The sequence below is a fragment of the Rhinopithecus roxellana genome, chromosome 16 (assembly GCF_007565055.1).
Source record: "Rhinopithecus roxellana isolate Shanxi Qingling chromosome 16, ASM756505v1, whole genome shotgun sequence".
Taxonomy (NCBI): Eukaryota; Metazoa; Chordata; class Mammalia; order Primates; family Cercopithecidae; genus Rhinopithecus; species Rhinopithecus roxellana.
This window is the reverse complement of record NC_044564.1, coordinates 4,295,716-4,312,673: the sequence shown is the minus strand read 5'-3', so window position 1 is coordinate 4,312,673 and position 16,958 is coordinate 4,295,716. Positions and strand designations below refer to the sequence as shown.

The 16,958-nt window shown below is 40.2% G+C and overlaps 1 protein-coding gene across 1 annotated transcript in view; it reads right to left on the bottom strand.

The window, feature by feature from the left end:
* Positions 1-16,958, bottom strand: part of LOC104676241 (astrotactin-2) — an 809,378-nt gene that overhangs the window by 479,244 nt on the left and 313,176 nt on the right. The window contains exon 4 of the mRNA XM_030920120.1: positions 2,038-2,145. Within this exon, the coding sequence (XP_030775980.1) occupies positions 2,038-2,145 (108 nt within the window). The remainder of the gene's footprint in view (positions 1-2,037; positions 2,146-16,958) is intronic.

Genomic DNA, 16,958 nt, shown 5'->3' with positions numbered 1-16,958 from the left:
AAACCCCACAAGAGTAAGAATTTTAAATTGTTGCTTGGTTTGTGTCCCCAGTGCCTAGAAGAGAAGCAGGCATGTAGTTGGTGCAGAACAAATATTTGTGGTATGTGTGAAAGGGAGAAAGAAAGGGAGGGAGGGAGGGAGGAAGGGAGGCAAGGGAGAAAGGAGGGAAGGGGAGGGAAGGGGAGAGAAGAGGAGAGGAGAGGAGAAAAGGAGGGAGGGAAGAAGGGAGGGAGAGAGGAAGGAAAGAATGAAGGGATGGAAGGACAGAGAAAGAAAGGAGGCGCTGGGTTAAATCTTTCATCTTGGGGCCTGTAGCTTGCTTTAGCTTTTCTAAGTTGAACACCAATTTATGGGGGGCATGCTCAGTGATAGATGTTTTTCCAATTATCTATAAATAGCCCAGGCCTGCTGAGGGGACCCATTGACTTCCCCAGCCCTAATTCTGGCTGCTGGATTGTGTGAGGGAGAAGACCAGACAAGAATCATCAATCGTCAACTTCTAAATCTCCAATGCAGATTCCAGGAAGCTGAGGATTGCTTCTTGGTTTTCTGGCTAAGATCAAGTGGAGAAAGCTGAGGAATGGGAAGGAGTGAGAGAAAGATTCCATTTTTCCAGTGGCTGCCGAAGTTGCAAACCCTTCCCATGTAACGTGTCAATGGCAACACTCCTCCCACATGGGGCTTTTCAGTGAAAGATGCCAGAGGTGAGGAGATAGGAAAAACAACAATGAGAACTGAACTGACATTAATAATGTCTGACTTGTTTCGCTCTTAGCATACACTAGGCACCATGATAATTTTTTTACATAGCTTAACCAAAATTCATCCACAGCCCATGAGGCAGTTACAAGGTCCAACTTGTAGATGAAAAGCTGAGGCATACGGAAGGTGAATAACTTGCCTAAGAGCAAAAGGAGCACACAGAAGCTATGGGAATCTGCACTCTTGCAATGTCCACTGTGCATGGATAGAATGCATTCAGAATGGTTTGTGAGAAAGCTTCCTCCTCCTCCTTCTCCCTGCCCCAGCTACTTCTCAGCCCACTTCCTTGTGGCAGTAGGAGAGGAGGGCCAGGTACCCTGCCACATGACCTGGACCTGTTTTTTGTCACAGGACCTTCTTTTTAGTGGGTGGTTAGAGCCCATGCATGGATCTGCCCTTTATCACTGGCATGGAATCAGTGTTTGCACCCCAGAAGGGTCTATTCCAAGAATGCAGTCTCAGACTAGCTGCTTTCCTGTCCTTACGGACAATCCAAGATGAGGAATTACATTCACAGGCAATTGCCTGAAATATGCTGTTTTCCCTTCAGCGCACGTTGAATAATCAGAGAATGATGGATCTTGGCCACAGGTTTCAGACCTTTGTGGAGTCCTGCTTCAGCATTTGGCCATTCCCCTACATTGAGTGACACTGTGAGAAATAATTATGCACCAATACTGAATTTTATCTGTTGAAGAAACTGTCTAGAAAGTCACATGGTATCTTCTTTATACATACCAAGTAGAGGACTTTATCTCTGGTCTGGTAAGTAAAATTTCCTGAACAAATGCTTGATTCTTTCCCATTAACCCTGTACGTTTTATTTCTGAGTATGTTTCCCTTTACACTTTGGCTGCCAGGAATTTCTTACTTAAATTGCCAGCCTCTTCTAAGAACTACAAAACAGTATGGCAGGAATTATTCTGCGTCAACCCAACCTGGGTTTGAATAATTTTCCTTATTCTTATTTTCATATTAATATGATTAGTTATTTCATTTCCTGTTTTGAATTTTTAAAAATCTGCATAAACTAAAAAAAAAAACCACAATATTTTTTGAGGAATAAGGTAGGATAGAAAGCAAATAAAGAATAAGTCAAGAAAATGATATACTGAAGGTCACCAGTACAGCCAGGGCAGCAGATACTAAGCTCAGTTTTAACCAGATTGGGATCAGGTTAGAGAAGATTTAGGATTTGCTAGGGAACACAAAATTTGATTTCCAGGATTTCTTTCTACAAACTCTGGTTCCGGAACCTTCCAAGGACACTAATACCTTTGCTGCGGCGGCGACTGCGGTACTGCTCCGTGTAGAACGTCAGCTGCGTTTCATCGTCTGCCTCAGAGCCCGACGTCCCCTTGGCTCTCCCAAAGCTGATTCCCCCTGTGAGGAAGCACAATCTATCAGTCAGCCTTCCAGGCCTCCAGAAGTTTGTGAGATTCCTCAACCATCCCAGAGATCAGCAACCCCAACCCCAGACTTCTCTGTAAATCCCAAGCCACCCAGGAGTCAATGTGATGAATGGAAGGAGTTCATGCTCTGCAGTGAAGCAGATCTTGGCTCCAAGCATGGCTCAGCAGCTTCTGGGCTGTGTGACCTTGATGGGAAATCACACCTTTCTGAGCCCTGGGTTCTGTCTTTCTAAAATAGGGATAAAACTATTCACCTTGTGAGATTGCTTTGAAGATTAAAGGAGATGTAATATATAAAATACCTGGTCCACAGTAGATCTTAAATAACTGATAGCTATTGTTGCTTTTGGTGATAAGCAAACACTCTAGAAAACACTCTAGATAACTTAATTTTAACCACATTTCAATTAAGCGCTTACTATATGCCAGGTTCAGAGCAAGACGCTGGAGATACAAAAATAAATAGGACTCAGTCTTTGCCAGGCAGGGGATCATAAGCTAGTCAGGAGGACAAATGGAATCCTAAGGAGGCTTCAAACTAATTCATGGCTTCTGTTTACCATTCAATGAGATGCTAGGAATATGGGGGAGTGCAATTCAACACAGACGGTCTGAGAAGGTTTTATGCAGGAGTGAAGATTTAAGTCAGGTCTTGAAGGATGGATGGGGCTGCACTGGTAGAAAAAGGAGTTCCAGCAGAGGTACCAGCTTGAGCACCCTCAGGAATGGGCCATGTGGGCAGTCGGAGGCAACATTAAGTGGAGAAATGACTGGGAAGACACATAGGGGGAGGACTTGGGTGCCAAACGGAGGATAGGGAGATTTACTTTGGGTGTCATGGAAGGTTCTAGAGCAAAAGTATGAATTGACCAGCCGTGGTATGTACAAGGAAGAACACTCCAGTGGTATCTAGGCTGCAGGATGGGTGCCAGGCAGGGGAAGCAGTCAGGAGGCTCGGTGACCACCCAGGTGAATGGAGGTCTGGGTCTTGCAGGAGGGCCTGTGCAGTGAGGGTGGGAGGAGGAGATGAGTGCAAAGGGTGCTTCGGAGACAAACTCAGAGGACTGTGGAGGGAAAAGGGCAATGCATTCATATGCTGTGAATGACAGATTACAGAAAGGATAAGAAAGAATGCTAAAAGCAACTGTGTCACAATACTAATAGTAATTAATTCCAAATAGAGAAATATGGGTATTTTTTATTTTTATCTTTGTGCTTTCTGCATTTTTAATTGCTAAAAAAAAGACAGGATATGGAAAGAGAGGGATTAAAGGATTGGTAAATTATTTACTCTAGAGAAGAAATAACCAGGAGAGAGAGCCTCTGAGGATGCTGGGCGTGAGTAGATGGGCACAGGAAAATAAGCACTTTGGTTTTTAAAATTGTTTCATTGATGGGGCTTCAGACATCTACGGTAATAGCCTTTCTGGGAGGAGACTTAAGAATCTGGTAAAAATGGTTGTCCTGGATGGAGAATTAAGTGGCTGAAAGATGGGAACAGAGGGAGACTACTTTTCTCTACAAACTCTTTGCATCTTTTCAGTCAAGCACCATGCAAACCTATTACCTATTCGAAAATTTCAACTGAGGAAAAGAAAAACATACATTAGAAGGAAATGTTATTCAATTCACGAAAGAATTTATTATGTAATTTCCTCAGGTAGGGTATTTGAAATGGCATTCAGTATACAGAAATTCTACTTGCAGACACTTTTTCTGCAATATGGTTATTACACATTCATTCTTCTAGCAACATTGTTGCACAGTCTACTATGTACCTAGAAGATTTGTAGACATTATTGCAGACAATCATCATCATGATATACTCATAAGAGTGGTGTAATTAACAAACTAGATAATAAAGCAAAGATGCAAAGACATGCTTAGGCAAAGTTACTTGCATAGTCACACAGCAAATGACTAGGAGAGTTAAGCTTTGAGGCTAGTCTGTCCAACTCCAAATTTGGTCTCTCTGTAATACAGGCATTGTTTTCCTTAAAACCACTCACCAGTGAACCCTGAAAGAGCAGATCATCCTTTGAGCGTCAAGGTGCTAAGTACGGCATTCAGAGCTTTGCACCCAACATCTCATTCATACTACTGAATTCATACTACCCTTGGGAGGGAGGCATCATTGTGCCTACTTTACAGATGAGGCAAGTGATGCTAAGAAAAGAAAAATGATTTGCTAATAATGAGTGAAGGTGGACTTTGAAACCAGGTAGAACTAATGCTCAAGCTCAAATTTCTAGTCACTTATGATGCTGCGTCTCGGTTCAGGCTCTGTAAAATTGAAAGATTAATATCTGCCTCCCCACACCCATCCTTCCCTGAGACGGTATGTTCTAACGAGTGGGAAAGTACAAGGACAACAACATTTGATCTTTGTCCCAAATGTGTCATCAGGCAAGGTCTGTCCCAGAGCCTTAGTGCACACTTCCCCCAATCCCCAGCAACTAAAAGCAGGGCCTGGAGACATGAGGAGACTTCAGATTCTACCAGATTCAGTTCTCCATTTAAAGGCTCTGCTTTGAAATGGAATTGGCAGGGACCTCATGGAGAATTTGGAAGTTACTAGAGAGCAGAGGTCCCCAGAAGCCAACAGGGCTTTTAAAATTGCCATTATACGAAGATTAATTCGAGATGGATTAGAGACTTAAATGTTAGACCTAATACCATAAAAACCCTAGAAGAAAATCTAGGTAGTACCATTCAGGACATAGGCATGGGCAAGGACTTCATGTCTAAAACACCAAAAGCAACGGCAGCAAAAGCCAAAATTGACAAATGGGATCTAATTAAACTAAAGAGTTTCTGCACAGCAAAAGAAACTACCATCAGAGTGAACAGGCAACCTACAGAATGGGAGAACATTTTTGCAACCTACTCATCTGACAAAGGGCTAATATCCAGAATCTACAAAGAACTCAAACAAATATACAAGAAAAAAACAAACAACCCCATCCAAAAGTGGGCAAAGGATATGAACAGACATTTCTCAAAAGAAGACATTCATACAGCCAACAGACACATGAAAACATGCTCATCATCACTCGCCATCAGAGAAATGCAAATCAAAACCACAATGAGATACCATCTCACACCAGTTAGAATGGCAATCATTAAAAAATCAGGAAACAACAGGTGCTGGAGAGGAAGTGGAGAAATAGGAACACTTTTACACTGTTGGTGGGATTGTAAACTAGTTCAACCATTATGGAAAACAGTATGGCAATTCCTCAAGGATCTAGAACTAGATGTACCATATGACCCAGCCATCCCACTACTGGGTATATACCCAAAGGATTATAAATCATGCTGCTAGAAAGACACATGCACACGTATGTTTATTGTGGCACTATTCACAATAGCAAAGACTTGGAATCAACCCAAATGTCCATCTGTGACAGACTGGATTAAGAAAATGTGGCACATATACACCATGGAATACTATGCAGCCATAAAAAAGGATGAGTTTGCGTCCTTTGTAGGGACATGGATGCAGCTGGAAACCATCATTCTTAGCAAACTATCACAAGAAGAGAAAACCAAACACCGCATGTTCTCACTCATAGGTGGGAACTGAACAATGAGATCACTTGGACTCGGGAAGGGGAACATCACACATTGGGGCCTATCATGGGGAGGGGGGAGGGGGGAGGAATTGCATTGGGGAGTTATACATGATATAAATGATGACCTGATGGGTGCTGACAAGTTGATGGGTGCAGCACACCAACATGGCACAAGTATACATATGTAACAAACCTGCACGTTATGCACATGTACCCTAGAACTTATATAAGTATAATAATAAAAAAAATAAATAAACAGCAGGCATATACAATAAAAAAAAAAAGAAAAAAAATTGCCATTAAAATATTTTACTGTTAAAAAAGTAAAAAAAAAAAAAAAAAAAAAAAAAAGAAGAAGAAGAAGAAGACAGAAGAAAGAAAAGAAGGGAGAAGGGCCAGGCGCGGTGGCTCACACCTGTAATCCCAGTACTTTGGGAGGTCAAGGTAGGCAGATTTCCTGAGCTCAGGAGTTCAAGACCAGCTTGGGCAATGTGTGAAACCCCATCTCTCCTAAAATACAAAAAATTAGCCAGGTGTGGCAGGGTGTGCCTGTAATCCCAGCTACTTGGGAGGCTGAGGCAGGAGAATTGCTTCAACCGGGAAGGTGGAAGTTGCAGTGAGCCAAGATCGCACCACTACACTACAGCCTGGGTGACAGAGCGAGACTCCATCTCCAAAAAAAAAAGGGAGGAAGACTTTTGTTCATCTATATGTAATTCTTGGCCAAAGGGAAAATGAAGGCATCTGATAAGGTCATTCTCTTAGTTCAGAAAACATCTGCCATACTTTCTGCTGTGTCTGGAGCCACAGAGCAAAAACGAGGGGTCTATCCCTGTTAGGAGGCCACCTCAGACTCTTCTCACAGTCCCTTCGATGCCACACCCACACTTTGAAACATTTCAGCAAAATTCTTACTCCCTTCCTTCCTTCCAATCTCTGCTTTATCTTAACACATGACCTCGTATATCCCTACCATGGTGAACAAATCCGGCATACAGGAAACAGACATTATTTTTTCCCTACTGGGGCAAGATAGAGAGAGTGACTGAAAAGTCACCAGGCAATTCTAATATAAGAAAAGCTAACACTGGCATAGCACAGTATCTCTTCCAGGCACTATACTAAAGACTTTACATGCGTTGACTCATTTCATACTTACAAGAACCTAGGAAGTAGGTTACTACATTTATTCCCATCTCAACTGGTGAGAAAATGAAGGCACGTGGAAATTAAATATTTTGTTCAGGGTCACAGCTTGCTAGTAGTAGAACCACAATTCAAATTCAGACAGTGGCGGGTAAATCTATTCCTTTTTTACAATGCTGGTTTACAATAAAATATGAACAAATACTTTGTTTACAATGTCCACAGTCATCCTATAAGGACTGTATCATGAGTTTTGGTTTTATAGATGAATAACTATCTCAGAGGGGTGATATGAGGTAGTAAGTGGGAGAAACGGGATTGAAATTTGGTCTGTCTACCTGCAAAGCTTGCCTCATAACTAACACAACCAGGGAAAGTGTCTGTGCCTATGTGTGTACACACACATGCATGCATATGGATGTAGAGGGCTGGCAAATGCTTGATATGTTGACCATTAAGGATTAGCAGTTCTCTTACTTGACTCGACACCTGGACCTGTTTTCTTGTAGGAACTCTAATCAGGCTTAGCAAGATCTTTGCGACTCCCCCATCTTTCCACGTGTCCAGGCACACAGAGACCACACCCCTATAACTACCATAAGGGTTTCCATAAAGGCTTTTCCCTTCGGGTCAAGCCTCCATTTCCAAACTCTTCTGACCTTTACTCCCTTCTTATAAGTATTAAAGTACCATGTGTTCAGAGTGAAAACTGAGGCTCAAAAACAATGTCTATAATCTGGGTTCAGTAGAAATATAATGCAAACCACATGTGCCATTTTAAATGTTCCAGTAGCCCCATTAAAAAGGTAGAAATAAAAGTTCAAATGAATTTCCAGAATATGTTGCATTTCACTCAGTATATTAAAATATTATGTTAATGTGAAATTAACATAAAGTTATTACTAAAATATTTTATATATTTTTCCTAAGTCTTCAAAACCCAGTGTGCATTTTATGATTATAGCACATCACAATACAGACAAGCCACATCTCAGGTGCTCACCATATTGGAGAACACAGTTCTAGACACATTTGTACAACAAATATTACTGAGCATAATTAAGGGCAAGGATCTGAGTACAGGATGAAGATGAATAAGCCACGACCGCCAGTAAAATGTTAAATCTTAAAAGCAATTTGGATTTTTGACCTGGATGAAAAAATGGCACAACTGGGATTCTGTTAAACAACAGTATCTATGGTCCCTGCTCCCAAGGCACTTGGAGTCTAGTTAGTTTCTCTATTTGTTTATCCATGAGCCAAGGGAAGTGATGGACTTCAGTAGAAAGAAATTAAGGTATTGGAGTCAGACATGAGTTCTAGTTCTTTGATTCACTTATTAGCCATATGGTCTTGGGCAGGGCATTTGATCTCTCTGATCTCATCTTTAAAAGGGGTACAAGAACTCAGCTGAATGATTATTATGGGGAAAACAGTATGTTGCATGTAAACATTCTTCACAAAGACCAAGAAGTGAGAGTCAGGGCACATTCCTCAATTACTTAATGCTTGTCTGTGTTTAACAGAATGAAAGGAAGGAAGTGCTGCTGGTTGGAGGTGGCCCCTGACTATCCTGCCTGCTGTGACATCCTGGGGAGGTGGCAGCCACCCAAGGCATATAGCCTCTGAGTATCCATATAATCTGAAGGGGCCACAGGCCAATTACAGTCTGACTTGGAGGTGATTCAGATGGCTAGAAAAGGGTCCCCTCTGTTAGCATTTTAATAAAAAATTGGTGATTTAGTGCAATAAAATGCAGCCATTAATTACACAGGGCTGCTCGCATACTTCCATTTAGGGGCTGAGAGAAAGTGAGAATGGTTAGAGACTGGCAAGGGAAAAGAAGAGGTAATCTATCTGCTGGAACCAGCAGCCTTTCTATCCTTGCTCCTTGGGCCCTTGGTTCTTCTGGTACTGAAGAGCCTGAGATGGAGCCATTAAGAAGATGAGCTAAACACATGCCACAGTGTGATAAGCACTGCCCCAGGTACCTTACATGCAATATCCTTCCTACACCTAACAAGGGGTCTGAGATGTAGGAGTTAATCCCATTTTATTGGTGGACAAATCAATATTCAGAATCTCACTGTTGCTTAATCAAAATTACACAAATGGCAGAGTCCAAATTTGAATCTGACGTATGTCTGATTCAAAAATGCTCTGTTCTCATTAAAAACATGCTTACTGTCATTAGTCAATAGAAAATGCAAGCCGAAGCCATAGATACCACATCATACCCACTAGGTGGGCAATAATCAAATAATGGAAAATAGCAGATGTTGGTAAGGATGTGGAGACATTGGAACCCTCATACATTGCTGCTGGAAATGCAAAATGGTGCAGCCACTGTGAAAACCAGTTTGGTGGTTCCTTAAGAAGTTAAACACAGAATTACCACATGATGCAGGATTTCCACTCCTAGGTATATACCCCCAGCCCCAAATCTGAAGATAGGACATTCAAACAAGTCTTTGTACATGAATGTTCATAGCAGCACTATTTACAAGTCAAAACATACAAACCCAAATGTCAATCACCTGATGAATGGATAAACAAAATGTGGTATATAGACATAGAATAATAATCAGCCATAAAAAGGAATACTGATACATTCTACAATGTGGATGAACGTTGCAAATATTTTCCTAAGTGAAATAAGCCATACATTAAAGGTAACATATTATATGATTCTATTTATATGAAATATCCAGGACAGCTAAATCCATAGAGATGGAAGTAGACTAGTGGTGGCTAGGGAAAAGGGGGTATAAGGAGTAACTGTTAATAACTATTGAGTTACTTTCAGGGGTGGTGGAAACATCTCGGAACTGGACAGAGATGATGGTTGTACAACCTTGTGAATGTACTAAATGCCACTGAATTATACACTTTAAAATGATTTATTATTATTTTGAGACAGAGTTTCGCTCTTGTCACCCAGGCTGGGGTACAGTGGCGTGATTCTAGCTTACTTCAACCTCTGCCTCCTGGGTTCAAGCAATTCTCCTGCCCCAGCTTCTTGAGTAAATGTTAAATCTTAAAAAGCAATTTGGATTTTTGCTTTTTTTTTTTTTGCTGGGATTACAGGTGTGCATCACCATGCCCAGCTAATTTTGTATTTTTAGTAGAGACGGGGTTTCACCATGTTAGTCAGGCTGGTCTCGAACTCCCAACCTTAGGTGATCCACCTGCCTTGGCTTCCCAAAATGCTGGGAATGCAGGAGTGAGTCACCGTGCCTGGCCAATTAATGATTAATTTTATCTTATGTGAAATGTATCTCACAAAATGTAAAAAAAGAAACCCACTTTTTTTTTTTTTTTTTTTTTGTAATATCACAAAATTAGTGATAGAACCATAAATGGGGAACGTGAGAGCTGTGAGAGAGACAGGGAGAGGGAAAGTTGGGGCACAGAGTGGAAGAATTACACAGCCACCTTGAAAGAATCAAGAGCTCAGACCTCTGGAGTCCTAGCCCAGTGTGTGGGGATGCAGAAGGTGACCATTCAGTCTGTCCTAGACCACCTGGTCACCAAAAATCATCACAATACTCACTCATTTGTTTATGCATTCCTTAAACAATCATTTACTCAGGGCCCATGCTGTCCCAAATCCTGTCTAGGTACTGAAGATAAAGCCATCAATAAAACACACAAAAATTACTGATTTATTGGAGCTTGCTTTCTAGTGGGTAAGCATTTTAGATACTCTTGGCATGCCATTCTAGGACTTAGCAAAACCTGCTACCTGATAATTCTTACCTCAATTTTGCTGCTAAATAAATGAAGATATTTAGACAGATTTAAAGGCTCCCCCTAGATGGCATAGATATTTGGTGGTAAACTGGGAATTTGACCCAGATGTGCTCCGAGGCTAATCAAGGCATCAGAACAACATAAAAGTCATGTTATAGAGAAATATGGAGCAAGATGATACAAGGTCTTTCCTGGGCCTATGAGAGATAACTCACTGCTCTTCTTTGGCAATCTACCTTCTATGCTTGGGCTGCCCTGTCCACAGACCTGCTCTGCCAGCCTCGGCAGGCCCAGTCCTCCACCCTCCATCTCCTGCTATTGCTATCATGATGGATGGTGGTGACAAGTTAAATTATTCAGGCTCCATGTCTTCCTCAAGCTGGTGACAGTGATACTGCATTTTTAGATTGCCCAGAATTGTGCCAGATAAAGAAATATGTGGTTCAGGAATGGAAAAACCCATCTGACCCCCAACCATTTAGGGAATACAAATGGTCCCAGTTATGGAAAAAGGACAGAAGTGGGTAAACTTTCTACACCCCCTAAACCACACAACCTACAACTGCTCTGAGCTTTAGAGCTTAACCACAAATGTTCGTACACATTCACTTCTCGGAGATGTTTTGACTGTAACTGCTACCTGCCATCAGGCACCTGCTATAGGCCAGGCACAGTGCCAGACACTTTACATAGAGGTGACTATGCTATTTCTCCAAACGTGGCCGAGAGAGGTGGAGCTCCTTACTTGTGGTCACCCAGCCAGCTAAGTGGAAGGATATGGATTCGAGCCCTGGTTTGTCTGATCCCCCAGGGAAGAAATTTCTGCAGCATTCTTGGGATTTATGACGAACTTTTAAAATTGATTTTTATGGTGAAAAACTATATATGGTAAAATATAGCTAAATCTGGTTGTTTATAATTTCAGGGAAAGAATAAGAAATAACTGAGATGTCCATTTACAGAAGACTGATGAAAAAAATCATAGCATATAGTCTTTCATAAGACCACTGAAAACAGTGACATAGATCTAAATTATAGACATACAAACCTCTCCAAGACATACTTTTGTGAAAAGGTATGCAGAGAATACAAAGAGGGATTCCACTTGTGTAAGTTTATACATGCTTGCTCATATTTGGTATGAATGCTACTCAGTGTATGTAATAAAAATAAAGAAGAAAGAAGTAAAAAGTCATTCTGAGATGTCATGATCTAAGGTTATGAACCAAGTTTTAAGAAGCATATAATAAAACATATTTTAAAACAACAGTATTCTGTTTTTAAAGTGTGCATATAAAATGCATGTAAATGCACACATATTTAAGGAAACATATTAAGGTGTTATAGTGGTTTTTCTCTGGATGATAAGATTTGGGTGTGCTTTAAAAAATTTCTTATTGTTGCTCCTATGCATTTAAAAATTCTCCTCCAATGAACTTCTAATGCTTGCTAATAAAAAAAGATACTTAATAAAAGCTTTGTTTATTTTTAAGTATGTACTCTTTATTGCAGCTGTTTAAACCCATTACTCACTTGACCTTTAATGTAATATGACCATCTCAGAGGGGGATCATTCCATCACCCAAGAAAAGAAACGACCCAATTTTTCCCTGAATTTTGGCTTAAATAACTACTTATGAGGGAAAAGATCTCCAATCTAGCTTAACTCACTCTTCCAGGGAAGAAAAGCTTTGTCTTCTCAAACATCCCACTCCTCCCTGTGAGATGGTATATTTTCCAAACAGGGCCATAACAAAATCTCCCATCCTGTCTTCTCTTTGCAGTGGGACCTTTGCCACTCCCCTATCAAAGGTAGAGTCTCATTTCCCTGCCCCCAAATCTAGATTGGCCTTAGGAATGTACCTCAAATCTACAGAACACAGAGGAAGTGACTCTGCAGGATTTCTAGGGATAGAACCTGAAAAGCAATAAAGTTTTTGCCTGGCTTTCTGAAAACACTGGTTCTCTAGATGTTTCCTCTTAGGAAAACTGCCACGATGCTGTGAGATTCTTAGCCACATAGAAAGGCTATGTGTAAGTGGTTGAGTCAAGAGTCTCAGCTAAGCCCAGCATTTAAGACATCCCAGCCCATCCCAGGTGGCAAAAACATGAGAGAAGCTTCTAGTCGATTCTATCCCCAGCCATCTGTTACCCATGGATGTTTGAGGTTTTCAAGCTGAAGTCCAGTCCTTGTGGAGCTGAGATAATCCACATTTCCTTTATCATGTATGACTCCCTGACTCCTAGAATCTGTGAGTATAATAAGATTGGTGTTTTAACACACTAGCTTTGGGATGCTATATCATGCAAAAATAGGTAAACAGAATACTCCCCTTGTCCAGTCCTACAAAAATATCCACACTCTTTCCAAGTTATCACCATATGGCACCTGGGCAATGGGAAGATGAGCTGGTATGGTGTTCAGAGACCCTGGTCCTAAGTCTGTCCTGTTCCTGACATACCATGTGACTGAAAAAGGCATTAACATCTCACAGATATTGCATAACAGCTAATATTTTTACTCTCTTCCCAAACACAGCAGCTCATTTGACATTCACAATAACTGGATGAGATGGGCATTGCCATTCCCACTTGAAAGATGAGGACACTGAGGGTCAGAGACACTACAGAGGCCTTGGTCAACGTCCCATAGCTCATAAATAGCAGAGCAGAGAGGAGAATATAGAACCAATTCTGGAAGCTACAGTAGAGTAAGAGGGCAGATCTGAGTCTCTGAGGTTGGTCAGATATTAAATTCTATGAAATTTCCACTTTCTAGAGTCTGTCCAGACTTTTAAAATGGTAGACTTAGACTGTTACCTTCCCTATATGATGGTCCTCAGTCATCTGAAGATTGCTTATGTGCCCACTCACAATCTTTTCATCCAAGCTACATATTTCTTTTCTTTTCTTTTTATTTTTTTTTTCTTTTGGGACAGAGTCTCACTCTGTAACCCAGGCTGGAGTGCATTAGCACAATCTCTGCTCATTGCAACCTCCGCCTCCCATTTTCAAGTGATTCTTGTGTCTCAGCCTCCTGAGTAGCTGTGATTACAGGTGCCCACCACCACGCCCAGCTAATGTTTGCATTTTTAGTAGAGACGGGGTTTTGCCATGTTGGCCACGGTGGTCTCAAACTCCTGGCCTCTATCTGCCCACCTCAGTCTCCCAAAGTACTAGGATTATAAACGTGAGCCACTGCACCCGGCCCAAGCTACATATTTTTATTAATTCCTTCAGCCATTCCTTATATCATATGCTTTAAAAGTTATAATTTTTGAATTATAAAGTCAGTACATATTTATTGTAGAAATGTTTTCAAAGATAAGAAAAGCACAAAGAAGAAAATAATAATCAAGTCAAATTTTATTTCTCCGAACTGACTTCTCTTACTTTGAGATTTTAACTGTGTGTTTATATGCATACGTTTTTACAACTAGGTTTCATTGTCTTGTAACTTGAGCATATCGTTTGAATTTTGTAAAAATATCTATCTATATATAATGATACATTTATTTACGCTAGGAATACATATTGGGGTTAAATTATATACCTGACAACTTTTTCTAGAATGTAATTTACATATATCATATGTGTGTCTGTGTATGTGCACACATCTAGATTTATATGTACAAAATATTCATCTATACATGTATCTATACCTACATTTACCCAAATGATACTGGTGATTTTCTCTGAATATTGAGATATTCTTCTTTTTACTTTTTTTCCTTTTGTGAGAAAATAAATATAAATTGCGTATGGAATTAAAATAAAGTTAAATAAAATGTCATAAATATTATCATTCCATTAAGTATTCACCTTCAATATCACCTAATGCCTGAAAAGTTCTACTATTCACATAGTAAAATTACTATGTCAATGTACTGTTTATTTAACCAATTTCTTGTTGTTTAAATTTTACATTGTTTCTGGTTTTTCACTATTTTATCACACATTCTTACAGGTAAATATTTCTACGCAGCCCTATGCAACCCCATGTAGAATTTTCTTGAGTGTTGAAAGAGAAATTGATGGGTCAAAGGGTTTTGACATATTTAAGACACCCTCCCGAAAGGATATACCAATTTTGTCCCAATCAGCTATATATGAGTGACTATTTCACTGTATTTCACTATATCTTCTGTAACACTGGGTATTACATCATTGTTTTCAAATCTTAGTAATTTTGATACTCATCCCATATTTCAAATTCATCCTGTCATATTCTTTTCAAAGTAGTTCATTTTTCTCGTGTCCTTTTTAAGTTTTGATGTCTAGAATTGGGCATGCTAATCCAGGTGTGATCTGACCCGCATAGAGCAATAATGGACTACACCTCCCTCTCTCTGAACATGAGACTTACAGTAAGGCAGCTCAAGCCCGCTTCAGCTTTATTGGCAGCTGACTTACATTCAATATGCCCTCAGTGCTTTGTTGACATGCACTGCAAATAAATCTGGTCTTTCCCATCATGTATTTGTAGAATTGATTTTTCTAAACCAAAGTAAAGAACATTTTGTACTACCAAATTGTATCTGTATATTTCAACCCTTTCTTCTAGTCTCTCAAGATGTACTTTTTTGGTCCTAATCTTCTGATCTCACGGTTGCACTATTCCCTGACTACATGCCCTTTATGAATTGAATAAACCTGAAAAGGAGCAGGAGGTAACAAAGGGAACAAATAGCGACTGAGTGCCTGCTACATGTCAAGCAACAGGACTAAACATTTATGTGTGGTAAAATCATTGAGTACATGTAATAGTGCAATTAAGTTGATGCTGATATCCATGTGTTAAATATCAATAAATTGATATCTTCAGGGATTGTCTTGAGCAAGATTGCACAGCCAGTACAGAGATGGGGTTGATTGGGAAGTTTAACTGTGGCCGTTGTTATTCCCAGTATTCCATGCTAGGTATTCCCTTCTCTAAGACATTGACATTCATGTTGGAATAAAACTTGACAGCTAATAGGCAGAGAACCCTCTTCAGGGTGACATCAGACCATTAACAAAAACTCTTTGAGAACATGTAATTGAATAAAAGTAAACCATCTTGACTATACTATCAAGCAGCCTACAATTGTACCCTTTGGAAAAACAAAACAAAACACACACACACACACACAAACACACACACACACTTTGTTCATTCAATCTGTTGGGAGCCTATAATGTGCCTAGACGTGGATATGCACTGGGAAGTGAAACAGAAATAGTTTCTGCCATCAGAGAGCTTACATTTAATTGGGAAGATAGAATATCAAATAAACACATGCAGAAATTAATATGCTTGTGAGAACCAGAGAGTTCTCACCAGGGTAAACCTAGCATGGAATACTGGGAATAGAAAGACACTTAACTTCCCAATAAACTCCATCTCCATACTGGCTGCATGACCTTGCTTTGTCAAATATATTGCTGACATTCAGATATCTGGTATCTGTAATATATCCCTGATCTTCTCATGCAATAAACCAATCCAAATAGAAATGCAGTACATCTGGCATGATTTTTCTTCATGAACCCATGATGACTTCTTCTGGTGTTCCCAACTTTCCTTCACACATTAATCATGTAAATTTGACCAACCCACCTCACTGTTCTTGAGAATCAAAATCAAGATTCAACAGTGCTTCACCATTTATCAGTAAGCTGGATAAAATTTGTCCTTCTGACTGGGCATGGTGGCTCACACCTGTAATCCCAGTAGTTTGGGAGGCCGAGGTGGGCATATCACTTGAGGCCAGGAGTTTGGGACCAGCCTGGCTAACACGGTGAAACCCCATCTCTACAAAAAATACAAAAATTAGCTGGTGTGGAGATACATGACTGTAATTCCAGCTACTCAAGAGGCTGAGTCAGGAAAATCGCTTGACCAGGGAGGCAGAGGTTGCAGTGAGCCACTGCACTCCAGCCTGGGCAACAGAGGGAGACTCTGTCTCAAAAAAAAAATCTGTCCTTCAAAAGAATTTTGGCAACTCTTGTTCCTGCCTTGTTTCTTCCAAGATTACACCCAACTTTCTGGTTCTGAAAACATCTCAAGATTATTTTAGCTCCTGGAAGTAATTTGACTGTGTCTAGAGATGGAAATCAAGGCAGCCACTTCAAAGTAAATACTTAATGCTCCTGTGTTAGAACTCCACTTCTTATAGGACATCTTTATTCTCCCTTTCTTAGTTTTCAGATTTTTTTCTTGATGTGTGACAAATCTGACAGAATCAGAATGAACTTAGTTCCTTACTTTCATCTGGTAATAAAGTTTCAGTTGTTTCATCCAATAGGACAATTATTTTCTTATTCTTAT